Source organism: Peromyscus californicus, unplaced genomic scaffold (genome assembly GCF_007827085.1).
Source record: "Peromyscus californicus insignis strain IS unplaced genomic scaffold, ASM782708v3 Scaffold_5__1_contigs__length_169319896, whole genome shotgun sequence".
Classification (NCBI taxonomy): domain Eukaryota; kingdom Metazoa; phylum Chordata; class Mammalia; order Rodentia; family Cricetidae; genus Peromyscus; species Peromyscus californicus.
In genome coordinates this window covers 12,715,974-12,743,876 of record NW_026294573.1, presented here as the reverse complement: position 1 = coordinate 12,743,876, position 27,903 = coordinate 12,715,974, and the positions used below count along the sequence as shown (strand labels likewise).

General features: G+C 45.8%; 2 protein-coding genes across 4 annotated transcripts in view; one reads left to right on the top strand and one right to left on the bottom strand.

Annotated features, from left to right (window-relative positions):
- Window positions 1–1,472: 1,472 nt before the first annotated feature.
- Srarp (steroid receptor associated and regulated protein) lies at window positions 1,473–18,874 on the bottom strand. The gene is given in 3 exon segments (XM_052715425.1): window positions 1,473–2,038; window positions 2,040–2,248; window positions 18,746–18,874. Coding segments are annotated over 3 exon segments (588 nt in total). The 3' UTR covers window positions 1,473–1,788.
- Zbtb17 (zinc finger and BTB domain containing 17) overlaps window positions 18,746–27,903 on the top strand; it is a 23,447-nt gene continuing 14,289 nt past the window's right edge. For 2 of the 3 annotated variants that reach the window (XM_052718340.1, XM_052718339.1), the window contains exons 1-2: window positions 18,748–18,879; window positions 21,103–21,189. The gene's annotated coding sequence lies outside the window, so the exon portion shown is untranslated. Of the gene's footprint in view, window positions 18,880–21,102; window positions 21,190–27,903 lie in introns of all 3 variants that reach the window. The other variant, XM_052718341.1, reaches the window with a different exon arrangement.

Here is a 27,903-nt window from a genome sequence, read left to right as displayed (position 1 = left end):
TAACAGAAATGGTTTAAGTTGTAAAAGCTAGTTAGAAACAAGCCTTAGCTATTGGTGAGATGTTAATATTTCATGATTAATAAGTCTCCGTGTGGTTATTTGGGAGCTGGCTGGCGGGACAGAAAATTCTGCCTGTGCCCAGGATCTGTCCTGAGACCAAAGATGTCTTAGGAGCTCAGTGGGCTGTGTTTGCTGGACTGAAGCCCAAGGACAGGGCCTCTGTCCCTGAGGATGGTGGGCACAGTCCAAGGAGAAGGCTTCTGAGCAACCTGGCTGCAGCTGCCAGAGGTGGGAATTAGAAACAGTCTTCGTGCGAGTTCAGGAGCTATGGAAAGGGTTAGGGTCTCCTAGGATGCCTCCCTGAAGAACCCCAGCACACTCCCAGCGCCCCCTCCCCCGCCAGAAAGGAGAGGGAAGGGCTACAAACTGACTTGCTTTCCCCTTTCCCCCCTCTCTTTCTGTTCCTCCTTCATACTGCCCTTCCTCTGTCCCTGCCTCTTCTCTCTCCTTCCTCCTCCTCCGCTCTTTTCTTCCCGCTCCCTTCCCTCCTCCTTCTGTTCCTCCATCCTTCTTAATAATTAGTGACCATGGGCAAAGAGTTTCACCTCTCTGGCCTCGGTTTCCTCATTTGTAAAATAGCAGTAAAAATCATGTCTGTGCACAGACTGAAGGAACTGGCGTGATCTGATGTGGCATGGCCACCCGTACAACCTTTTGCCAGTAGCTACAGGGACAGCTGCCTGTACTGAGTGCAAGAACAGTGCCTAAGCCCCGAACCTTCACCAAGCAGCTGAATTCAGAAAAGTCACCATGCTTGGCATAAACACTCATGATCCCGCACTAAAGTGGGGTGTGTAGCATGTAGCTTTACTTTTGGAAAACACAGTCCAGTCGGTGATAGGGTGACACCTGCTGGTGGGCAGGAGCTGTGCCGCCACAGGCCTCTCCAGAGGCAACCTCTCTAATCAAACTCTTTTACACTAACTTGGGGATGTATGCGTAGCAGGAAGAGGGCAGAGAGTAATCCACTTTCCTAGTGGACACGAGTTTTTATATTACACTGTCACTCCCTGCCTAGTTCAAACCGTCTCTCTTCCTGGTCTGAGCTAATGTCCGGCCCCTAGGCTTCCTCCCTGCCTTCCCATATAGTCAGGAGGGCCAGGATTCTGTAGTCCTTTTCGTTCTTTTCTTTTCTTTTTTGTCTTGTTTTGTTTTCAAGACAGGGTTTCCCTGTGTAGCCCTGGCTGTCCTGGAACTCACTCTGTAGATCAGGCTGACCTCGAACTCAGAGATCTGCCTGCCTTTGCCTTCTGAGTGCTGGGATTAAAGGCATGCGCCCCCACTGCCTGGTTTATCCTTTTCTTTCTTTCTTTTTAAAGATTTTATTTTTGTTTATGTGCATGTGTATTAATATATGTAATATATGTGTGCCCGTGGGAAGCCGGGAGAGCTGACATCCAAACTCAGGTCCTCTCCAAGAGTTGTCTATGCTCTTAACTACTGAACTATCTCTCTAACTGACCTTCGTCCTTTTTGGAGAAAGGGTTTCCATTCAGCCAGGCTGGCCTCAAAACAATTACTTTGAATTCCCTTCCCAAGCTTCAGGAAAACCATGCTGTCAGCAGCAACACCCTGTAGGACAGGTAGAAGATGCTTGGTTGGTACCATGCCTGGCATCTGCTGGGAGCCTGGCAGAGGGTGGGGAAGAGGGCAGAGACGTGACCGGCTCTTCTGTCCTTCAGTGCATCCAGGATGCCTTCCTGGGTTCAGACTTCAGAGACTCCTCATTCAGGCTCTCCCTGAACAGATCCTACCGAGCTGCTCAACCTGCCCACGGATACAGGAGGAGAGAGTCTGGACAGAGCACCCAACTGTCCCCCAAGTTGAATGCTTTTCAGTAGCTCCAGCCTTCAAGGGTCTCCTCTCAGCTTTAGGATCATCCTGGGGACAAGGTGGGCTGGCAGGGAGGACAGCTGGAGCCACAAGTCCTCTGTAGGATGGCAAGATATCCCTGGTCCCGGCATGAGGTCTACAACTGAGCGAAAAGTCGAGTCACATGCATCGTGTTTTTTCCACAGAACACAACAAACGTCTTCATGGGCAGAGTGACATGTCCCTGGCTGGGTCTTGATACTCGGGGTGTCACTGGGGGTGCTGCCAGAGAGACTTGATTTCCAGTGGCACGGTCAATAACACAAGTGATGTGAGCTGTGGGGACAGTCTTTGGGGGGGCAGGCCGGCTGCAAACCTAAAAGGAAGAGAAGGGTCAAAAGTTTGGGTTAGTGCAGCCAACTAAGTTTGTTTACTTATTTATTTTGTGTGTGGGCACACATGTGCCATGTTCTGCATGTGGAGGCCAGAGAATCTGGTGATATATTGTGCATCAAATAAAGCTTGCCTGAGGATTAGAGGACAGAGCCAGCCACTAGATTAAACATAGATGCCAGGCAGTGGTGGCACACACCTTTAATCCTAGCACTCAGGAGACAGAGGCAGAGATCTGTCTGGATCTCTGTGAGTTCAAAGCCACCCTGGACTACATGAGATTGATTGAGTCTAGGAGAGAAACAGAGCCAGGCAGTGGTGGCACACACCTTTAATGCCAGCACTTGAGATCTCATGCCTTTGCTGCCAGCATTTGAGAAGCACACACGCCTTTAATCCCAGCACTAGGAAGGAAGTGAAATGGCTGGGCAGAGAAAGGCACATAAAGCATGAGGAGACAGGAACTAGAGTTTTTTCAGCTGAGGACTCAGAGGCTTCCAGTCAGAGGATTCATGGAGACAGGATTGGCTGAGGAGTTGGTGAGGTGAGAAGTGGCTGTGGCTTGTTCCTTTGTCTGTCTGATCTTTCAGCATTTACCCCGATATCCGGCTCTGGGTTTTTATTAAGACCAGTCAGGATTCGTGCAACAGGAGGGCAACTTGTGGAGTCTATTCTTCCTTCTACCACGTGGATCTAGGGGAGTGAACTCGGGTCATCAGAGTCGGCAACAAGTGCCTTTACCCGCTCAGTAACTCGCTGGCCCAAGACCTAAGTTTAAACCGGGTATGCTCCCTTTCTCACCTGTTCCCAGGAACCTCAAGCCTAGGCTCTGGGTGTGTCTCAACTTTATCTTGCTCACAAACACCCAGGGAGTATCTTTACATTACAGTTGCAGGGATGGGTGTAGTGAGATCCTAATTAGTCTGAAAAATACAAACCTGGAGTCAGATATCAGGGTAAAAACGGAAAGATCAGAGAAGCAGGGGAGCAGCCACAGTCACCTCTTACCCCTCTGACCCCTCAAACCGAAAAGGAGCCAAGATCCTACGCCCCACCTATCACTTCCTCTCTCCGCCCACTTCCTGTCTCCTGTCTATACAGACCTCCAGACCTCTATGGTTAACTAGTGGCTAGCTCCACTCTCTGATCTTCAGGCGAGCTTTATTTGTGAGAACACAAACAAAATATCACAACATTTCCCTTTTTTGGTGTGTGTCTAAAATAAAAAGAGAAGGTTTGTATCGCACATTCTAATTGGTCTTAATAATAAAAACCCGGAGTCAGATATCAGGGTCAATGCTGAAAGATCAGAGAAGTCAAGGAGCAGCCACAGTCGCCTCTGACCTCTCCGAATCCTCCTACTGAAAAGGGGCCCAGTCCTGTCTCTTCCCGCCTTGTATTACTGTCTCTGCTCCCCTAGTGCTGGGCTTAACGGCATGAGCCTCTACCGCTGCCCTGTTTCTCTTTCAGACTGGATAAATCTTGTATGGCCCGGGGTGGCCTCAGCTCCTGATCTTCCTGCTTCCTCCTCCCATGTGCTGGGATTAAAGGTGTGTGCCACCCCTGCCTGGCCGCTATGGTTAATAAGTGTCTAGCTCCACACTCTGATCTCCAGGCAAGCTTTATTTGTTAGATCACAAACAAAATATCACCACAAAGGTACTAACATAGAAAAACTATGTAAAAAAGTACAATAACTGTATACATATATAGACACACACACACACACACACACACACACACACACACACACACACACGCAATAATTATATCAACAATGTCTAGTCTATTAACATTTGACAAATTCAGAGAAAATACTCCATTATCTATCCTATCTTGTTGAGTCCAAAGGGTTGTACCTAATTCACCTTCTATCCTAATTTACATTACCAACTGAAAACTATCTTTTGATGTCTCTCAATCCTATACACTTTACACCTCTTTAGTGAGTTTCTTATTTGAATTTGTTAACAAGGAAAACTATAACTATTTAGTTTTCAACATCAGAGACCCGAGAAGTAAATAATATTACCTGAGTAAGCAGGAAGCTCAAGCAAGCCACCTCCAAAAAATGTGACAGAAACAGCTGGCTACCTGGACAGTCACCCAAGGTTCCTCTGTAACGTTGGGGCATCCACCTTCGGCATACAGGCCTAGAATATCTGATAGACTTTTCTGTGAAGCAGGATATTTTGAAGAGCTGTCCTACCTTGTCTTGGCAAAGTTTGGCAGTCACTTTTTCGTGTGTCGTGCTTGTCTGATACTGTCAGCAGTTGAGGCAAGGGCACTTTCTTGCCCAGTGCTAACTCTTGCCACAAAGAAAGTAAACTCCATATGGAGTTTCTTTGATGCCCATCATCTTCTCTGAAGTAGATTTGTGCAGCCAAGAGCAGACATGTCTCATAGTCATAAAAAAAGAACCTATGTAATTAAAACATCTTAAATGCCATATTCTGTAGATTTCTGAAGTGTTTGCAGACCACCTGCCTACCAAAAATATATCTATTTGGCCTAGAAAACATGCATAATATGACTACAAATTTGATTGTAATAGGTGACTAACTACTAACCTACATTTCTTTATTATCCTAAAAAGTTTGTAATAATAACTTCAAGGACTAGAAATTTGCATTACATTGTTAAATGAGCTGTATAGATACAATACCTTGAACAAGAGTAGAAAGGTATGTACAGTATGTTCTAACAAAAATAATCTCAAATTTGTATCAGTATACAAAAATCCAAGCCAATGTAAAATATTTAAAACTAGTAGTTGTGCCGGGCAGTGGTGTCGCACGCCTTTAATCCCAGCACTTGGGAGACTGAGCCAGGCAGATCTCTGTGAGTTTGAGGCCAGCCTGGTCTACAGAGAGATCCAGGATAGCCAAGGCTACAATGAGAAACCCTGTCTCAAAAATCTAAATAAATAAATGATAAATAGAGACATGCTGGCTCATGGCAGCACCCCTGTCTCCTCCAAGAAGATGGACGGGCACAGAAGAACCTCCACATGGAGCTTGCTTTAAATGTGGCAAAGCTGGCCACAGGACAGAGAAAATTTCCTTCCACTTCACCTGCTGCCAAGACCTTGTCCAGGCTGTGGACAAGCAGGACCCTGGGGAACTGATTGCCCAGCTTTGCCAAGACAAGGTAGGCCGGTCTCCCCAAATTCCTACTCCACAGGAAAGTCTGTCAGATCTTCTGGGTCTGGCAGCTGAAGACGGATGCTGCCCTGGGGCCTCTGTCCCCAACGACCATGGAGGAACCTGGGGTAGGTGTCTAGGTAGCCGTTATGTCTCTGTCATTTTAATAGCTTTGGAAGGTGCTTCACCTTGGCTTGCTCAGGTGAAATTTATCCTTCCAGTTCTGATGGCGTTTGATGACTAGGGTACCGATAGCTTGGCCTGTTTAACAGCTCCCCCTGACCCTCCAAGGCTACAACCACTTTGGTAGTTCATTAGAGACATTTCTTATTAAAAATACAGACAGGCTTGCCTTGTTCACAGGCTTCATAGTAAAGGATAAACAGGTTTCACATTTCCTCTGGCTGTTTTCTAAGTGTAGACTTAAAGGTGGGTTTCATTGGGCTAAAACTAAGCTCTCTAGACAGGAAAAATGCCCATGCCTTTTAACCCAAGGCCATGACCTTTGCTAAGTCACCAAGGTGTGAATCTGTGCCAGCTGTTTGACAGATACCTGCATGTTCCCAAGGAAAGAGTGCTGCTACTGTATCAAGGAATCTGGTCTGGTGGAAACTGATACCGAGTCACTCCACAAACTGTCTGAAGAACTTTGCCAATACAACCAGGGCACATCTCTGTTCCATTCCCCCCGGCAGTCTTTGCTCTTCCCATGGCTAGCCCTGTTTGTAGGACTAGTGGTAATAATCGATTTTTTTCCTCCTAGCAACTTGTCTTCTCCGCTTCCTCCAGGAACAGATTCCTGAGGTCTCCAGGATGGCAGTTAACTGAAAGCTTCTTCACCCAAACCTCGGACTGAGTGTGAGTCCACTGACTCCTGACTCCCCTTCCCCAGGAAGTAGTCAGATTTGGACCAGAACCCATATAACCAAGAAGGTGGGTGTGTTCAGCTGGAACTTCCAGCTGAGAAGGCCCCAATTCCTGCCTCTCTAAACCCTGCCCTCTTGGAAAAACTGCCAAGTGGTGGCTTCTCCCCTAAAGCTGCACGATCCTTGCCTCAAGCCTTATAACTGGGCACAAACCCAGCTTGTGGAGAACATGTCATCACCTCCGTACCTACAGGGTATTTAAGGTCCCTCCTTTAGACCAGCCATGTGATTTCTCTCCTGCCCCTTCCCCCTTCTCAATCACTGGGGGCTGGAGGGTCACCCAGGAGTGCTTTGCCCAAATAAACCTGGTCTTTTACTTTTTAATTTGGCTTGATCTGGCTTACTGCGTCGGTGGAGAAACCTATTATTGGGGTACAGAAAACCTATTACAAACAAACAAAAAAAGTTAAATAGAAAATGATTGAGTTAGATGCTATGCCAGCCTACACATGTGCGCGCGCGCACACACACACACACACACACACACACACACACACACACACACACACACAATATCAGTCTAGGCTGGGACCTGAGGTTCTGTCATACAGGCTTCTGGGCCATACTGTAAAGGAGGTCTAGAAACATGAGGGGGGTCGGGGTAGCTTAGAAAGAGGAGGGGAAGGAGGCTCGGCCAGCATGGATGCTGGTGGCCTTTAGGGAGGCCCACAGCATCCTCATCCCCCAGCTTACAATGATTATACTGACACCCGAGGTACTTTGCTGGGGATCCCTGCTGTAACTGCTCTATCATGCTGCCCCTATCTCCGAGTTCAGCACACCATAGAAGGGAGAATGAGTGAAGTAAGCAATGGATTCATTCAGGAAAAAAACACTCAGAGCGGCACTGTCTAAATCCAAAGCCTGTGCTATTTATTTATTTATTTATTTATTGACTGTATAGACAGGGTCTCCTGTGTAGTCTGGCTGTCTTAGAGCATATCCATAGACCAGACTGGCTTTGAACTTCTGGTGACCCTCTTGCCTCTTCCTTTCCAGCTTTGGGATTACAAATGTAAAGCACCATGCTTGGCCAAAGCCTCATGGTGCATTAAGTGTGTCAGGTGTGGTACCTCAGGCCTGCAATCCCAGCACTTGGGAAGCTGAGTCAGGAGGATTGCTGTTTTGAGACCAACATAGACTAGAATGAGATTCTGTTTGGAAAAAAAAAGAAGCTGGGTATGGTGTCCACTTTGTCCACTTCCCCTTGTTCACCCCCTTACACACACACACACACACACACACACACACACACACACACACACACACACACACACAGTGTTTCTCTGTGTAGTGCTGGCTGTCCTGAAACTCAACCTGTAGACCAGGCTGGCCTCAAACTCTCAGAGATCTGTCTGTCTCTGCCTCCTGGGTGCTGGGACTAAAGGCGTGTGTCATCATGGTGCACAAAACCACTGCCCTCACAGCACACACACACAACTAAGTCAGTGGGATGGCTTAGAGGGCAAAATCGCTTGCTGTGACCTGGTAACCTGAGTGTGATCTCAGTATATAACAATAGAATAACACCAACTCTGAAGTTGTTCCTTGACCCTGTGCATGTGCACGCGCACAGTAAATTAATTTAACAAAAAGTAACTTCTCCAGCTATTCAAGTAATATCCCAGCTCTCTTCCCTAGCTGGTGTAATCTTTGCCTGGGCCAGAGGACGCTCGTGCTCTGGTTTGTCGGTTGATACAGGGACTGTGTGAAGCCCACTGGTAGCAGCCATACACCCCCAACCCTGAGCCCCCTGCCTGCCCACTCCTCCACGCTTGGTCTTTTTCCTAGTGCTGAGGAGCCCGGTGCCACATCTTTCTGGAGTTTGTCTCTAGAGGCTGGCTCTCCAGTCCTGGGAGTCCTTTCAGGAAGCCAGGCTGCCACAGTGCCTGTCTGAGAATGTCCTTGGACACATCTTCCAGACGGTTAAACCTTTCATAGTCACAAGGGAGCCCCAGGAACTGGCCCTAGGGGACTTCTTTGATCTGAAAGTTTATATCAACAAATTGTTGGGTGTGGGGAGACAGGCTTCCTACCAAGCAAACTCTGTCTTTTCCCAATCCAACTGCTTCCTGACCTGGGATAGCTCTCTGGAAGCTTCCCAGCCAGGCCTCATTCCCCTAATTCCAGTCATTCACTGGCTGCTTTGGCTTCTTATTTATTTTTATTTGCGGGAGGGGGCAGGCTTTCAATCTGCAGCTAGCTGTTCTTGAACTTGTAATCCTCTTGCCCCAGCCCCCTAGTGATAGATGACAGACACAGGACACCATGCCTGGCTGTGAATAGTATGTTGACACAAAAACTACAGCTCTCATCTTAAAGGGAATGAAAGAGTTTATTCTGGAACTATTTTGAGTGACCATGTTCTGGGAACACAGATCTAGGTTACCCCAAATTCCATGTTCCAATGTAGAAGCAGCTTCATGAGCTTTACAGAACAGAGACATTCATAAATCAAGGCAAGTTTAAAACACATTGGTGGGCACATCATCAGAGAGCCGGTTCGGAGAGATGGGGGCAGCTTTTCCGTAGACACAAGATGCTATCTGATGACAGCTTAGCTTTCAGATTTCTTGTATAATATTAGAGGCACCAGCCTTAATATTATACATCCCAGGGGCTCAGGAGAGAGAACTACTAACGGCGAGGACTATTTTCAGGAAATAGAATCTCAGCACACTGAGTTCTATGGTCCACTTGCTTTAATTCCTCTGGCATAACATCCTTTACACCCAGCTTCAATTCTGTTCTCATGTCTAGCTCCTTTCTTGCCTGATTTCTCTCTATACTTATCTATTGCTCCCTCTAAGTTCTATCTTAATTCTCTTGTCTTAATTCTGCCTCATCTAGGTCCTTTTCATCTTGTTCTTACCCAGCTAGTACTTCCCCATCTGACTCTTCCTCATCTTCCATCTCGTTCCTCTAGTCCTCTCTTCTAGCCCTTCAATCTAGTTCTTCCCCATCTCAGTTTGTTCCTCTCAAGTTCTTACTCGTCGAGTTCTTTCATTCTCTTTTCTCTTCTCTCTCCTGTGCCCTAGAAGTCCTGGTATATAAAGCCAGGCTTCCAGGGTCAAACAGAGGGATGATAAGAATCACATTGAGGGCTGGAGAGATGGCTCAGAGGTTAAGAGCACTGACTGTTCTTCCAGAGGTCCTGAGTTCAATTCCCAGCACCCACATGGTGGCTCACAACCATCTGTAATGAGATCTGGCACCCTCTTCTGTATACATAATAAATAAATCTTTAAAAAAAAAGAAAAAAGAATCACATTGAAAGGCCATAACCATTAATTATCATTTGCAACCCCAAAGGGAAGTGACCAATGGGGAAATGAATTAACTAAGGGCTAAATTCGGGTAATATCTAAAAAGAGGGAATCTTATGTCCTCAACTATAGTCTTAAACGTGATTAGTAGATAATGTTAAGAATCTATAAGTTGCTAGGTCAATGGGAGAAAATAAAACTGTCTTCTTTTTTCCTGTGGCTCCTACTGTTCAAGCTATCTGCCGTTTTTCTGCAGGGTGGGGGAAAGTGTGCTCGGTCGCTAGGCAACCTGTGTACAGCTAGATGCCTCTGGTGATAGTTAAAGGGAGATCTGGAACCAGAGGTAAGGTTTGGGAAAGCAGGAAGTAAAGCTTAATTGGCATATCCGCCAGGCCTTCTCAGATGGGTAGCCTGGATGCTTAAGTCTGTTCTTAGAAAGTAAGGAGGTATCACTGATAAGGTACTTTCCTCCATCTGGGGATGGACCTGGCCGGATGCTGCCAATGATGATAATTACAGGGAGGCTTGAACTGGGGTTCTGGCTGAGCATAGCTGTCAGCACAGAAGGTTATCTAAATATTCCTAGAAGTGGTTAGGTAAGGAGTTAGCGGTCTATAAAGTTAGTAAGGCTGTAAGAAAGGAGGGTCCAAGCTAAATTGTGTAAAGCTATTACTTAACGTCAACCTGACCTAGGCAGTGTCTCCTTGTGGAATTTACCTTAAATCAGGAGACTAGCGTGTGGACTGTTATTACTGCTAGTCCTTGAAAGTGGCCAAGGGAGATATCTGATTCCAGAAAGCCTTTCCTGAGGCTGTTCTCCAAATACCTGGAATGTGTATGTTCAGAGAATGATCAGTCCACACTGTTAGCCCTTCTTGGGGAAAAGTCAATTGGAAAAACTATGAAGGCACACATGACTTTCATAACAGAAGACAGCTGATATATAACAAGCCAAATAACACCAAAAACTCCTTGGAATTTGGCTTCCTCTGGAGGAAATCCTTGATCTCTCCAGGTAGTGACTTTGCCATAACCAGCTGAGTTCTTATGATGTATTCCTGCAGCCCACAGCAGTTCCTGTTTTTTCGTTTAGTTAAAAAAAAGTTTTTATTCTCTCTAGGACAGTGAATATGCAGATAAACTTAAATTTGGAGATGACTGAAAGATGATAAGTAATGATTAATTAATACTGATATTTAATCAATATTGTAGTCTATATAGATGGCAGGCTGAGGATTAGTTTAACCATCTAATAGGTATAGCTGTAATATGGTCCAAAGTGTCTGAATACTATGATTGTGACTTATCAAAAAGAAATGGTTAGTTTGGAACATTAACTCTATCTATTAATCTTTGGTATTGATTTGGTTAACTTGTATTTTAAAGAGGCATAGTTAAAGAGTTACCTGAGTAAGTCATGAGCACCTGTGGGACCTAGGCTGCAGCTGAAGCTTACCTAATTTGAATTTGTAATCAATGCAATATTAAACTATTAGCTATGAGAAAACAGTAATAACCTGTGTCAGGGTATACATAGCGAGACTTACATACAGAACAATTGTCATAAGTACATGAGGAGAATATCTGATAGTACATACATTTCAGGATCATGGACAGAACTCATACAATTAATAACAGAGCATTTTTTAAGGGCAGTCCAGCCCCTGGGCTGGAGAGTTCAGTTCAGAAAAAGGAGTACGTGACAAAGAAATCTGGGCTGTAGAAATCTCTCATGGTTACTTCCTGCGGATATGGGGGCAAGTTGGGGGGTCTTGAGGCCTGGAATGCACTGGAAACCCAGGAAGCGCAGGCTGTTTCAGGCTCTGTGAGACATGTGCAGCAGACTTTCTTGAGTTGTGGCCTGGAGGGCGTGATGCAGGGCTAGGCTGGAGGGTGGGGTGAAGACCTGCAGCTAGGCAGCATGTCTGTGGTCCAGAGGATGACAGCCTGTAACTCTTTAAATGGTTAGAATTTCTGCTGGAAACAAGTATGTGTATTAATGGTAGAACATGCAGCCGAGGAGTTTTAAAGATGAGGAGTTTTAAAGATTGGTGGAAGCTAGTGATCTGCTAAGTTAATAGTTTTTGTCTATTGTCACAAGATGTTAGTTCCACCATAGGAGTAAGGCCAGAACTTAGCCCAGTGATAGGTAATTAGCCTCTGGGCCTACACGTTCCAACCTCTCCACAGTATTGAAATTCACCAAGCTCTGTATACAGATTTTATATTTTTTTTAAAGATTTATTTATACATCTACAGTGTTCTGTCTGCATGTATGCCTACATGCCAGAAGAGGGCACTAGATCTCATTATAGATGGTTGTGAACCACCATGTGAATGCTGGGAATTGAACTCAGGACCCCTGGACCTCTGGAAGAGCAGCCAGTGCTCTTAACCTCGGAGCCATCTCTCCGTACCCACATACAGTCTTTTCAGGAGTTTCCATTCACAGTTCCTCTTATTGGCCAACCATCACATTTTATGCATCCAGGAACCACATATTCTATTAAATGTTATAAGGTCCCTCAGAGGATTCCTAGGATCTGAGGTAGAGGAGGCTGAGTAGTGGGCAGGACAAGCAGTCTTCAGGAGAGAGGAATAGCTGGTAAAGGCCATTAAGAAAGAAACTCCTACTGGGCGGTGGTGGTGCACACCTTTAATCTCAGCACTTGGGAGGCAGAGGCAGGCAGGGATCTCAGTAAGTTCCAGGCCAGCCTGGTCTACAGAGCGAGTTCCAGGATAAGTAAGTAAGTAAGTATGTAAGTAAGTAAATAAATAAGCAAGCTTCTGTATCATTGTTTTTTACACCTTCTGTAGCTTACATAATGTGACCTAGATTACTATACTGAAAATTAAGTAACCAAAAACACAGTTTGGCTTAATGGAGTGAAGATTACAGAAAAAAAAGTCTAAAAGGCCTAAAATAACCAAAATTTACAAGACTGACTATATAGTACCCCCTGTATTTACAGTTATTTGCATTTGATGAACTGTCTTACTTATAGTTTTTTCCTTTTTTTTTTTTTTTCAAGACGGGGTTTCTTTGTGTAACCCTGGCTATCCTGGAACTCACTCTGTAGACCAGGCTGGCCTAGAATCAAAGATCCACCTGCCTCTGCCTCCTTGGCTTATGTTATTTCTTTATCTAACAGACCAAAGTTTATAAGTAGATTTAAATATTTGTCCACAGGACCATGTTTACAACCACTATGTAATTTAGTAGGAATATTTTATGTAGGCATCGTTCTCTAAATGGATTTTATATACTTAAGGCAAAGATTATTTGAAAAGCAAAGGCTTTGTCTAGTAAGAAAATATACTTAATCATAGTTTTTTTTTAAAAAAAATATTTATTTATTGTGTATACAGTGTTCTGCCTGCATGAATGCCTGCAGGCTAGAAGAGGGCACCAGATCTCATTATGGATGGTTTTGAGCCACCGTGTGGGTGCTGGGAATTGAACTCAGGTCCTCTGGAAGAGCAGCCAGTGCTCTTAACTGCTGAGCCATCTCTCCAGCCCTAATCATAGGTTTTTAAATGTCCATTTAGTAAAAGGGTACTAGGAAAAAAATAGCAATACTTAAGGAATTACTGTGATAGATTATCTCACGATACTGAATTAATTTAAAAAATGTCCTTTATATTTTAGTTACAACTACATTTCTTTTTAAATACCATTCACAACATATTTTAATCTTAACATTATTAATGTTGTTATAAAATTTAGCAATCAATTTCAGTGAAGTAATTTTAAACGAAAGCTCAGGAGGTTGTGAAATGGTATACATGAAATAGTTATTGACATCTGTTTGCTGGAATCTCTAGCTCACCCCTGCTTGCTCCTATGAAAGCCCCATTTCTCTCTCTCCCTTTAAAGAAAGAGTAAAGTACTGTGGGATGGTCTTTATGTCAAATGTGTTGCTGATTGGTCAATAAATAAATCACTGATTGGCCCGTGGCCAGGCAGGAAGTATAGGCGGGACAAGGAGGAGAATAGAGCTGGGAAGTGGAAGGCTGAGGGAAGAGACACTGCCAGCCGCCATCAGGATAAGGAAGATGTAAAGTACCGGTAAGCCACAAGCCACGTGGCAAGGTATAGATTAATAGAAATGGATTAATTTAAGCTGTAAGAACAGTTAACAAGAAGCCTGCCACGGCCATACAGTTTGTAACCAATATAAGTCTCTGTGTTTACTTGATCGGGTTTGAGCGGCTTGGGACTGGCGGGTGAGAGATTTGTCCAGACTGTGGGCCAGGCAGGAAAACTCTAGCAACAGTAAAGTAATATTAAAAACTTAAGGGCCGAGTGGTGGTGGCGCACACCTTTAATCCCAGCACTCGGGAGGCAGAGCCAGGCAGGTCTCTGTGAGTTCATGGCCAGCCTGGTCTACAGAGTGAGTTCCAGGAAAGGCACAAAGCTAAACAGAGAAACCCTGTCTCGAAAAACCAAAAAAACAACCAACCAAACAAACAAACAAAAAAAACTTAAGGATGAGAAGTAATCAGGGCACTTGGATCTTGAATGCTGCATTGTTGACTTTGAATTTTTGAAATGCTGATGAGCAAATGGCAGCTGCTGAGAGACATGGGATTGTGGAAGGAACTGCTGAATTAAACCAGCCTAGATACTTTAGGATGTCTTGGCTTCAGAATGGGAGTCAGGAAATGCGTTGCCTTGGGGGAAAGGCTATGCTTTTGTTTCCACAGGAAACAAAAAGCTATAGATTGCTTCAAAATTAATAAAGATCAGATTTGACTAGGGGAGACCTCCTGAAGATCTTGACTGCGGATGTGACAGGACAGGTGACGTGTATGCTGATCCTTCTACATGGGAACAGCTCTGAGACTGGATGAGACATGATAAATTTTGTTGGCTACAGAATCCTCCTAACAGTTTGGTTATACTGTCCAAACAGACTTATAAAATTGACAGATGTCTTTTACCTGCTCAAGCATAAAACAAATCATCTTTAGCTGACTTGTGCACACTGCACATTTTATACTTGTGATAATTCAGATATGTATGTTACCTTTAAAAGTTTGTGTGTTTTCAGATCAAAAGGACAGGAGATCAATAAAGACAAGTATCCCAGGTGATCCAGCCTCTCAGAATGCTTCAGTTTACAGTTTCCTCAAAAATTTACATCCAGAACAACTTCAAAGCTGCTAGCTGAGATGGTCCAGCCTTACAGACTACTCCAACCAAGACTTCAGATACACTCTACACTTACCCATTACACAGAGACTAAACAAAAAATAACACAGCTATCTCCCCCAGGACTTGACCATTATCTCAATTTTCTAAGGGTCCCTTAGAGATGCTGTCACCCCTAGGAAGCAGTCTAGAGAACAGGTCACCCACATTCCCAAGGGGTGGGTGGTTTCTGGTCATTCGGTGGATGTTTGTCATTGTTTGAGGATGTTGGTTGCAAGTTGTTATTGCTCATGGTCAAGGAGGAAACTAAACAAAAGAGGTAGGTTCAGAGATCTTTTTCCCAAAAAAGGGTAGATTATTACATCTACTTTTAAAATAAAGATGATAGGATTAAAAGGTAGATTATTGAATCTACTTTTAAACTAAAAAAAAAAACTACTAGTCTCAAATATTTCACATTGGCATGGATTTTTATATATTGATACAAATTTAAGGTTATTTTTGTTATATTATATATATATATTTTTTTTTTTCTACTCTTGTTTAAGTTATTGTATCTATGCAGCTCACTTAAAAATATAATTTATAATTAAGAAATACAGGTTAGGAGTCATCTATAATAATCAAACTTGTAGTCATGTTATATATGTTTTCAAGGTTAAGCCTAGATTTGTTTAGCTCAGATAGACTTAATAGATAATGGTCCTCAAACTTGTCAGAGATCTGATGAACATGGCATTTAAAATGTTTAATGAAGAAGTATTACTATGACAAAGACTCCTAGTTCCTAGCAGTGACCCAGAGATTTCCAAAGAAGATGACAGGGTACCATGATGTCTCCATCTGGATTGTGGTAATGCTAACCACTGGGAAAGACTGCCCCAATGCAGAACCTACCTCCAGGACCCAGCCTAAACTGTGGACAAGCAGGGCAGTGAAGAGTCGATTGCCTCACTTTGCCTAGCCAAGGAAAGATCAGTCTCTCCCATGTTCCTCCTCCACAGGAAAGCCTCTCACCTCCTTGGCCTGGCAGCTGAAGACTGATGCTGTCCTGGTACCTCTGCCCCCAACACCATGAAGACCACAGGAGCCAGAGATAGCTATCTAGGTAATGGACTAGTCACTGTCATTTTAATTGATACATAGGCCATTTGGATTATACTTCATGTTATAATTTATTCTTCTCAGATCTGTAATAGTACTGATGGCTGGACTAACTATAGCTTTGTCAGCTTAGCAGCAGCAGACAACCAGGTTCTTACCCCAGGCTGCAGCCAGGTTGTTAGCTCATTTCATATGTAAAAATCAAGCCTTGCTTTTTCTAGAGTAACTAGGTATCCTATTGAGAAAGGTAGAGAGGCTTGTCTTGCTAATAGGCTTCATATTAAAAGATAAACAGGTTTCAGGTCTGATAAGCTGGTAGAGCACTGGCTCATTACTGTTCAGTCATAAGCTCAAGATTTTATATTTCTTTTGGTTATCTTCTAAATATAGACTTAAATGTACTTGTCAATGGGCTAAAGACATTTCTGTCCAATCTATTTCTGGCTCTCTAGACAGAGAAAAAATGTTCATGCTTTTTAACCCAAATCTATAGATTTTGCTAGGACTCAAAGGTGTGAGCCTATATCCAGCTGTGTTACAGACACCTGTTACCTGCTTTTTCTACAATGTGGATTTCAGTACAGACTGGTAATGCTAATATATCTGAAACTTTCATGTCTTTTTGTAAACTAAAAAATTCATGTTAACTTCAGAGAATCGAGGGAGTCTTAAGACTTGGATCCATCTCTCACACGTCAAAAGGACTCCAGATAAGTACAGCATAGTCTCCCCACCTGTCTATTCCTGAGGATGGATTTCTCTCTCTCACAGTCTTGGGGCTCCTCCCTTTCCCCAATTACTAGGACTATTGGGGAAAGTTACAAATGTAAGATTTTCCTTTAAGTTCCTAAATTTTAACTTCTGTCAGTAGTCTATATCTGTCTGAGCAGATTTCCACTTGGCTGACAGACACGTACAAGCATCAGCTGCTGTCTACAACATGCTCTAAATGACTGAAAGCCCTGGACTTGCTGAAGGCTGATGTGGACCAGTCCAGCCTGTGTGAATGCACCCTGCCTCTTCAGCTGGGTCAGCAAACCAGAGACTTCTGATGAATGCCCCATTGCCTGAATCCCCTCCTTGCCTTTGACTAGCATTCCAGACTTCCTGGGCCCTGACAACAACATCCTAGTTTCAGCAAGAAGTACAGAAGAGAGTATGCTCCCTTTGTTCCCCAACAGTCTGGAATATTAGATCAAAAGGAAACTCCCTGTCATATGGGACAAAATAGCTTCCTATAGTGCCTATTGGCTTACCAAGAAAGGCACCTGTTAAAACCAAAGGGATCTGGAGTTCTATAGTATGATGGGGCACTCAACCTGCTCTATGTAAAACAGAGAGTTTATTATAAAGCTGTAAAAGAAAATTGTTTCTATATAAACCATGCAGGAATCATTATAAATAACTTGGATGGACTAAAAAAAATGTCATTGCAAAAACGAGGACCTGAGATGAAGTAAATAACTGGTCTCCATTCTCATTTCCAGGTTCCTTCTAGATGATAACTCTGATGTCAGCCATCACAAGGCCTCTGGCCATTCTACTTCTGCCAATTGCTGTTGGCTCTTTATCATTGATGCTTTAGTTAAATGATAATTCCTGTCTAGATACCTTAAGCTGATGGTTATTAGATCCTAATATAAACAGGTGCCCATCACAGAGTAAAGGATTTGACTCAGGATACAACTCAAGGGGGGAAATGCTAGAGCCATAGTTACATTTTAAGTTTTAATTACTATGCTATAGAAATCCATGAAACAAAAATGTCTCTGATCTGCAAGCCTCTTGCCAAGGACAGATAGTTCCTAAAATGCTGGAGGCTATTGTTTATGAGAGATAACAAACCACGTGTTTTTCCTTCTCCTAAATAAGTTTGTTTGACCCATCTGCACCAGATGTGCTTGATCATGTGTGGGAGTGAGGTAAGTAGACAGGAAATATGTCAGGGTGTATGCTTGCCCCTGATTGGATTTGATGGGAAATGCAATGAATTATGGGTTTTCCTTCTTAAGTCGTTGCCATACTTGATTCTGGGCCTTTTCCCAGGAACCTGGGTATGGACCTGGCCATTTCCCATCCACGTGGCTAGTTTTTAATTAAAGCTTGCCTCAAATTTGGCTTTAAACTGTAGTGGTGTTCTTATTTTTGATGGGTGGGATTAATATTATGCTTAGATTATTAGTTATTTGAGATTGACTTATTTTATGTGTATTTTGTCTGCATGTATGTATGTGCACCATGTACATGCCTATTTCTTGCAGATACCAGAGGAAGGCATCAGATCCCTTGAAATTGGAGTCACCGTGTGGGTGCTGGGAACTAAAGCCAAGTCTTCTGCAAGAGCAAAAGTGCTCTTAACCTCTGAGCCATCTCTCCTGTCCCCGGTTTTAAATGTGGGCTCCTGTCCCTGATTTTAATTTTGGGTGTTCAAGACTGAGCTTGGGTTGTCCTGCCTGCATAACAAGCACCTTGCCCACTGAGCCATCTAGCAAGTTCAAGTTGCTGCTGTTCCTCGGTACTGCAAAATATTACCAAAACCATAATGGGAGCCACAACTAGGTTCACATTTCTGCTCCATCACAAAGATGTGCGAGTATATGCAATTTCCTTAACCCTTTTTGCAGCTAAGTTTACAGTCTTTCAAAAAAAAAAAAAAGAGGAGAAATAACACGGTTTTATGATGTGAGGAACAAGTGAGACGATGAACATGGCGTCTGGCACACAGTCAGTGCCACTGCGGATCTATCTGGAGCGGAAAGTCAAGCTAGGAGTTAAAGTGGGAACAATTCCAGAAGTAAACTAAGGAAGAACTTTTGGGTGGCTAGGCGCATGCGCCTGTTGGCGGTCGCGCAAGTTGAGCCGCGCTGTGCAAGCGACGGAAGTTACAGCCGGGAAGCCAGCGAGGTCGGTTCCGCCCGGCTCTAACATGGCGGCGCCCTTTGTCTGCTGTGAAGCGCTGCCCCCGGCCTTCTCGCGGCCGTGATGCACCTCCCCCTGTGGTAGAGTTCGGGACATGGCAGGTGAGGCTGGGCCAGCGCGGGCGGCCGGGGAGTCCCGGGAGGCGGGACGGAAGCCGCAGGGGCCCGGAGACTTGAGATGCCGGGACAGTTGTGTGGGGGAGGGGAGGCCCGGGCGGAGGGCGCCGCGGGCCGGGGAGCGGCCCGGAGGGGTGGACGTGCACCCGCGCTGCCAAAGGGGCGCGAGTCGCCTCCGGGGCCGGGTGACACCCCGGCTGGTGGCATCTCCGCCCCCGCCGCCGGGCTGTCACCGCCCCTTGACCCCGCGCGCCGGCCGCGGCGGGTGGGCGTGCTGCGGCCGCGTGGGGGCGAAGTGCGGGGCGGCCTGGATGGGGGGCGAAGTGCGGGGCGGACACTGCCCCCACCGTAGACCATTCATTCATTCACTCGTCCACCCATCCGTCCAGCCTGTTGCCCTCCTCGCCGCCCCTGACAGATCTGAGAACAGAGCAGGAGATGCCAGCGGACTAGGTCCGCAAGTGGGACCAGAGTTCTCAGCTCCAAGCGGAGAAGACTCTACCTCAGTTTCCTCAGCCTTAAAGCAGGGCATATAATAAAACCTGTCTTCTAAGATTGTGTGATAGGTTACATGAGGTAATAGGTGTACAGAGCCTAGCATGCTTACAGTTAAGAGAGTGAATGTCCGGAAAGTCCCATGCTCTTACGTGTGTCATCGCCATTCAGAGAGCAAAGACTCACATGGGAGAGAGAAACCGGCCTTTCAGAAATCACTGTGCTGCAGGAGGGAGCCTTACTCCAGGACCCCTTACTCAGTCTAGGTGAATCCAGGGAGTCCCATTCTCCCAGGAAGCCGAACCTAAAGGGTACTTAGGGGAGTGAGGCAGGAGAAGGGTGGTATGTCCTTAGTTGAAGGTGTTGTCTGTGAGAATGCTCAAACTCCTCTTCCCCTGGCAGAGATGGGCAGTAAGGCCACTGAAGCTCTGCCTAAGTCTTTGGGACGTTCCAAAGTTCAGCACTTTTAGCTTTTAGGTTAATGAGAAGGCATTTAATTATCAGGTTTGTGGACAAGAAAGATCACTGGGCAAGTTGAAGAGGAATAAAGGAGTGAGCCTGAAGTCAATTAAGAGATTGCCAGACTAATTTAAGTGAGGCATAAGGGTGGCCTTGAGTAAGTTTAGGTGCAGAGAATGAGTGGGGAGAGATCATTTTGGAGGTAGAACTGATAAAACTTGGTGATAACTCCAGCGAGAAAGCACTGAAGCGTCAGGATTGTCCCATTTCTTCTTAAAAGTGTGTGTATGTGTGTGTCAGAGGACAGTATGTCAAGAGTTGATTTGGTTCTTATCTTCTGCCTTGTCAAGTCAGGGTCTCTCCTGTTTCTCCTGTATAGTGTATTACAGGCTCGATACCCCAGGCGTTCTGATTCTCCCATCTGTCTGTCATCTCTCCCCAGGAGAGCTGAGAGTACACTTGTGACCCACTGCATTGTGGGTTCTAGGGAATCAAACTCAGGTTGTCAGGCCTGCACAGCCAAGCAGGCACTTTTACCTGCTAAGCCAAGTCCCCAGTGCTGTCCCCTGTCCTTGGCTGGTGGATGCTGGCATTGCTCACTGTGGTAGGAAGCAGAACAAGGAACACATTTAACAAGAGAAAGATTTAGTTTTAAAGGAGCTGGAAATAATGTGCCTGAGAAATAGATCAGTAAGCCTGGGATGGTAGTTCATGCCTAGAATCCCATACTGGTGAGGACAAGACAGAATTGTGGATAGTTCAACTCACTATGTAGCCTGAGCTATATTGCAAGTTCCTGGCCAGCCTGAGCTATAGAGTGAGACCCTGTCTAAAAACAACAACAACAACAACAAAACCAAAACCCTGTCTAAAACATTGAAGTGAAGCTATCTGGTGGTGATCTACCACTGTCATGAGGGTGTGGATGGGATGAGAATCAGTGTTGTGGACATCTCAGGAAAGTCTGTGCTACCCTAAACTGAGCAGAGCATCACCACTGGCTGGGCCTGTCTCAGGAAGGAGTTCCTGAGTGTGGAGCTTGGAATCCTGATAGTTCATCTTGTTCATCACAGTCTTCTACAGCAGGCCAATAGTAATTCATTTTACCATTCACTGAGGGCTTACCTTTTGCCAGGCTCTGTCCTAAGCTCTGCACTTGCCTGATTGATGGGAGAGGGGAGGAGCTGGGCCTGGAGAGCAAGCAGGTGTCCTCACGTTCTCACTGGAACTTCCACTTGGGTATCTTTGATTTAGGTGATGAGCTGGAGGAGGGGAGCCGAGCTGGAGTTCCTGCAGGCACATTGTCTGAGAAGAGAGCCCCCGGCTTTTTGGAGATCTGAGGTATGTCTATAATACTGAAGGACAGAAGCTGTCTGTAGGAGACAGGTTTTTGTTTTGTTTTGTTTTGTTTTTTGCGGCAGGGTTTCTCTGTAGTCCTGGCTGGCCTCAAACTCACAGAGATCTGCCTGCCTTCTGAGTGTGGGGATGAAAGGTGTGTTTTTAGTCATTATCTGCACTCGGCATGGTTCAGATTGCCTTTTGAAGATTTTTTTTTTCTTTAAAATTAATAATAAAGTCAGGTGTGGTGGTGCACACCTTTGGTTTTAGCACTTGGGAATTCAGAGGCAGGTGGATCTCTGAGTCTGAAGCCAGCTAGGGCTACATAGTGAGATTGTCTCAAAATTCAGTGAAAAAAATCCTTGTTACAGTTTTATTGTGAAATGGTGGGTAAACTTCGTTCTTTTTAAGTAGCATCTCTGGTATTTGCCCTGTCACTCAGGCTGGCTTTGAATTCAAAGGGATCCTAACTCTGCTTCCCTAGTTCTGGGACTGTAGGGGAGCTATCATGCCTGATCTGCTTACTTACTTTTGTCAGCAAAACTAAAGTATGCTTGCTTTTTTTTTTTTTGAGACAAGGTCTCTCTACCCCTGGCTATCCTGGTTCTTGTTTAGTAGACCTGGCTGGCTTCACACTCTGCCGGTGCCTCCTGGGCGCCGGGTTTGAAGGTGTGTGTCACCACACCCAGATTTTGACGTATTTTAATTAGGTGAAATCTGAAAGTCTTCCTACAGGGCTCCGTGGTAGATTGCTAGCCTAGCCTGTTTAAGGCCCTGGGTTCAAATCTCTAGCGTTGCAAATCAAGGAACTAAAATGTTCCAACAAAGCAACCCCAGATAGAGTGGCCAAAGTCAAACAGCTTTTTCCTTCCCTCCTTAACAGTCTAGAAATACTCGTTCTAGAGCTTGTTGAGCAGGCCACAGTGCCCATGAGTTGCATCTGCAACAGGATTTCTTTGACCATGTGGTTTTTGCTTCAGTGCCAGCATCCATCTAATGGCCCAAGCTGGCTCCTTCAGGTTTTACTATCATATATGAACTCCATCTCTCAAAAAGGGAGAGAGAGCAGGAACCTCATGCTCACTTGTAAGGTTCTGATGTTTAGAATGGTGCATTTTTATAGCATGGTGCCTGGGGCATCTGGAGTCTGGAGCAAAGAACAAGTCACACTCCAGTCTGCTGCTGGAGGAGATCCAGCTTCGAGAACCTGTTCCGGCCCCAGAGTGACAGGGTCATGAGTATGGGGCCCAGCCCTGCCCATGGTGAAGTCCACTGAAATGGTGAGAGTGGGCTGGATGTGTTCCCAGGATACTGTATGGGGTAGATTTGTGGTTCTTGGACCAGTGTCCAGGCTTTTCCACAAGTGTGCTCTGCATCCAGTGTGTATCAGACACCGTTAGGTGCTTGGCAGGATCGGATTCTAAAAGCAAAGCACTTTTAGCCACATACAGTTGTGGCGGGTCTTTCTTTGGACCGCGGACTCCTTAATAATAACACTTTTTATTAATTATGAAAGTTTGGCCTTAGCTTAGGCTTGTTCCCAACTGGTTCTCAAAACTTAAATTAATCCGTTTATATTAATCTGTCCTGCCACATGGCTCATCTCTCTTCAGTACCATAAGTCCGACCTGCACCTCAGATTCTTTCCCAGAGTTCCTATCTTTCTGGAAGTCCCGCCTAGCCTATCCTCTCCAGCCTAGCTATTGGCTGTTCAAGTCTTCATTAGACCAGTCATAAGGTGCCTTAGACATGTGAGGAAGATCAGAGACATATTTTCACACACTGTGCAGAACTATTTTCTCAACATACAGTATACAGGGTGTCTTGGAGGTCTGGCCACCAGTGTGAGGATGCACAGGGGACCTACCTGATGTCAGAGGCTGGGCTGAGGTGGTGAAAATTTAGAGTGAAGTAATGGTAAATGTCCCTTTACCTAGGAAGGGACAGTGAGGACTCAGAAGTGTGACTCTCTGCCACCCTATCTTGTGGCTCTGTCTAGAGGGCCAGTTGTGTCATGGTCCAGACTCAGTTTCCCCACCTGTAAAATAGGGCTAACAACCTGTGAGATGGGGGTGTTTTGAGAATTGTATGGGATCTACAGGGTGTGCTATGGGTACTTACCAGGTGTCTGCTGCCTCCTGCTGCAAGGTGCAGGATGGCTCAGAGCCCAGAAAGCCAGCCAAGGTTTCAGGAGGAAAGCCCAGCCAGAGCAGGAAGTCTTGTTGCTATCCATCCCCGAGGCACAGCTTAGCTGAGTGCCACCTTGGAGAGTCAGGACTGTGCTATGCCTATCTGGTTTTCCCAGGAGTCCCCAGCTTTCTAATCAAAGTCGTTGGTCTTTGGACCTTGGAGACCATATCCTGAGAAGTGTGGAGAGGATTCTTGACCTGATTCCTTCCATCTGAAAGCCTGTCCTAAGATCCCCTCAGTTGGGTGGAGTCCCTCTGACTTCCTGGTGGCACATGCTTTGAACCCAGAAGACAGAGGCAGGCTGATCTCAGGCTGGTTTACATAGTGAATTCTAGGCCAGCCAGGGCTGCATAGTGAGACTGCGTCTCAAAACCAAACAGAACCCTAAACAAACAGAAGGCAGGAAGGAAGGAGGCAGAGGCTGGGATTAGAATGGAAATGCTCCTCATGTCTACACAGCTCTGAAACCAGAGGCTCAGAAGGAAGAATCTGGCTGAGTCAGGTGCAGGTAAGAAGGCAGGCCTGGTGTCTCTTTGTCACATCAAACACAGGCTCAGTCTCTGGCCCTGAAAGGTCTGGCCTATATGCTGCATCTACGCTCAGTCACTCTCCTGTCCCTGATGGAAGTCTCTGCCACAGGCTCCCCACTCCACCTAGCTCAGAAGCCAGAGCTCAGAGAGGGAAGCATGCCTCTGTCCCAGCCAGGGCCAGGCCCTCACAGGGACTCCCCCAGTGTGCTGAGTAGGTCAGCTGCCCTTCATGCTACAGACATTGTCTTAGTGCTTTTGGAGCTGGGCACTGGTTGGGTGTCTTTATCTCTGCCTTGGTTTTTGAGAGTCTCACACTGAACCTGAACCTTTGCGTTTAATGTAGAATGGCTGGCCAGTGAGCCCTGGGAATCCGCCTGTCCCCACTCCCAGGTTCCAGGGTTCTAGATGCTACTGCTGGCTTTCACACGGCTGCTGGGGATTTGAAGGCAGGTCGTCAGGCTTATGTAGCAGGTGCTGTGTCCATTGAGCTCTTCCTAGTCCCAGCTTGCCTTGCTTTGTAGTGGCTTTACCACGTGGTCGTATTACTAACCAGTGTGCCAGGTAACTTTGTACTTGTGCTTGTTTTTTTTGAGGCGGGGTCTCAGGTACCCAGTTTGGCCTCAAACTCGGTATGTAGCTGAGGATGGTCTTGTGTGCCTGATCTTCCTGCCCTAGCCTCCTGGAATTACAGGCAGGTGTTACCATACTGGCTAATTTTGTACATTTTAAAACTCCATATAATACTGTTTTCTTCAACTCTTTTTTTTTTTTTTTTTTTTTTTTGGTTTTTTGAGACATGGTTTCTCTGTCTCTGTGTCACTCTGTCTGTCCTGGAACTCTCTCTGTAGACCAGGCTGGCCTCAAACTCAGAGATCCACCTGCCTCTGCCTTCCTAGTGCTAGGATTAAAGGTATGCACCAACACCACCTAGCTTTTTTAATTCACGGTCTTGCTCAGTACTAGTCCAGGTTTGCCCCAGACACTCTGTAGCTCAGGCTGGCTCAAACTCATGGTAATCCTCCTGCTTCTGCCTTCCTAGTGCTGGGTGTGGCCATATTCTTGTGAGTTGTTGCTGATGGTGTTGCCCACTGTCTGTATCTCGTGGGCAACACCACTGCTCCCCACCTCCCACAGTCCTCATGCCTGCCTCTCCAGCACATTTTGATTTGCACTTTCCTGATTCTTAATGAGGCAAGAAGCTTACACTTGAGAATCATTCTACCTCCAGATTTTCTGAAACATCCGTTTACATTTTTTGCCCACTTTTCTATTTGGTTATCTTTTTAATTAAAAGGTTTTTAAACATCACTGATAGGTAAGCATGTGTATGTGTGTCTGAATATGGACACATGCATGTCACAGTGCATGTGTGGAACTCAGAGGACAGCATTATGGAGTGGGTTCTCTCCTTTGACCTTTACATGACTTCCAAAGACTGAACTCAGGTCATCAGGCTGAGCTGTCTTGCCAGCCCAGTTTGTCTTTGGTATGTTCTGTGGCACTAACCCACCCTCTTCCCAGATGATTTGGGTGCTTGCTCATCTGGAGCTACAGTGCCCATCTGTGGACATTGTGGTGTTTATTTTGTCCACTGATCCCTTGCTATTTAGACATGCTGTATTGCAACTATGCACTTGGGATTTTTGGCCTGCCTTTTTACACTGGGATGCCCTCTACCTTTGTGATAAAAAGAAATTCTTATTTTTTTAAGATTTATTTATTTTATGTAATGTATGGGTGTTTTGCCAGCCTATTTGTACCCCATGCACTGGGATTACACATGTACATCACCATGGCCTGGGACTGTTGGAAATCCTAAGACAATACTGTAGTGAAGATTTAAAGTTAAAAAAGCAGCCTGCTAAGTGCTAGTAGACTGCCTCATCTTTGTCACTCTATGACTTCTGTCCCCTTCATTTAACATTGATTAAATCTTCACCCTAGAAGGGACCTTATTACTCAGTCCTAATGGGGAAAAAAGCCCAGGAAAGGTCAGCATGTGAAGAACAGGTGTCGTACTGAGGTCCACTAAGTCCTTCTTCATTCTTTTTCTTTTGAGACAGGATTGGTTGCATGTAGCTGAATTGGCTTTGAACTCCTGATTCTCCTGCCTTCACCCTCATGCTGAGAGTACAGATGTGCACCATATGCTCAGCAGAAACTTCCTTCTTTTGAATAATTTTAATGTTTTTTATCAAGTTAATTATAGATAATGATGATTTCATTACTGCACTTCATACATGTACATAATGTGTTTGATCATGTTTTCCCCATCACATTCTGGACACTCCCAATCTGTTCTCCCCCTTCTTCCCAGCTAGTCCTCTCTCTATTTTCACACCCCTTCTCTCTCTCTCTCTCTCTCTCTCTCTCTCTCTCTCTCTCTCTCTCTCTCTCTCTCTCCCCCCCCCCCCCTCTCTCTCTCCCTCTCTCATTTAACTGGTGAGTTTAATTAGGGTTGCTTACAGGAGCACAGGTGAGGTGTTTTTTTTTTTTTTTCAGGAACATGGGTAATTTTTTCCTTCCCCTAGGAGCCACCAGCTCCTTGTAGATCCTCAGAGAGGGGTGACACCTCCTGAGCCCCTGGGCTCCATCTGAGGATGTTGATGGGTCCAGTTTTGTGTAGGTCATCACAGCTGGTGAGTGTTGGAGTTCTACCGCACTCACTCTCCTGCAGGCGCTCACAGCCTTTCTGCTCCTCCTGCCATGAAGATCCCGATGCTTAGAGGGGTGCTGTGGATGTCCCGTTTATCACTGACTGACAGACAAATTCTAGTCTCTGTGGTTGCTGCTGCCCACTCCCAAAAGAGACTTCTCTGGCCAGCGCTGGCGGCAGCATTGATCTGTGAGCATTAACATCATTATTTAGAAGGCAATTTGATGGCCATGTCATATCCCCTTAGTCAAACAGCAACTGTAGTGTCCCTGTTAGTCTGACCTCTCTTACAGTACACACACACACACGTGAGAGGGATTTAGTAGAGGGACTGCCTTCCTTGATTATACAGGTTGAGAAGGAGAGCCTACCATAGACTTCTGCAAGCTGAGACCAGAGGCTGGTAGCATGGCTCAGCTCAGATCTGCAGGCCTCAGTACTGGGTGAATGGCCCAGTGTTAGACTGCATCTGCTGGTGTGAAGCTGAGTTTGAAGGTCAGAAGACCTGGAGGAGTGAGGGCCAAGGGCCAGAGAAGGACATCCCAGGCTTAGGAGGGTGATAACAAGAGTCCTTACCTCCCCTATTCCCACGATGTTCTACCTGAATCATTGGCCAATGAAGGTGCCCACCCAAATAAGAGTAGAACTTCCTCTCACTCCAGAAGCTTCCTGAATGAGTTGAGTGATGCTCCACAGAAGGGGACCTTTGGTTACCCCATAACTGGCTCACCACTGTTACTCCAGTGGGCACTTCTTGCTTGGACAGTGAGTCGTGTACTCCCTAGGGACGGGGTGAGTAGGCCTGCTGCTGACAGTTCCCCCAGCATCTCCGTAGCACCCTCCGGCACCGTGAGGGCTAGGCAGCAGGAGAAAGCTTTGATCTCCATTCCAGCTTGATTTCTCCCGTCCCGCAGCCAGAGCATGTGCTGTCTTCAGCAATAGGGTCTTCCTGTGTAGTTTGGCTGGGCAGTGACAGCAGTAATTGTGTGTGATGGAATGCCATTTGGCTCTAAAGGACAATGAAGTCACAGACCACAGACAGCTAGTCTCTTTTCCCTGTAGGATGGTCCTACCGTGTCCTTTCCCAGTGAAGCCTCTTTGCTCGTGCAGGTCATGTGTTCTGTAGAAAGGAGTTGGCGCTGCTGTTGGGTCTCAAGCACTGAGGCCTTGTGTTGTATCTGCTTGAGGAAAGTGAGCCCCTGGTAGTGGCCCCCCTGGTCTCCTGGCTGTCGCTGTTGTGGGGTAGTGCCTCCCCCCGGTCTCCTGGCTGTCACTGTTGTGGGGTAGTGCCCCCCCCCCCCCCCCCCCCCCCCCCGTCTCCTGGCTGTCACTGTTGTGGGG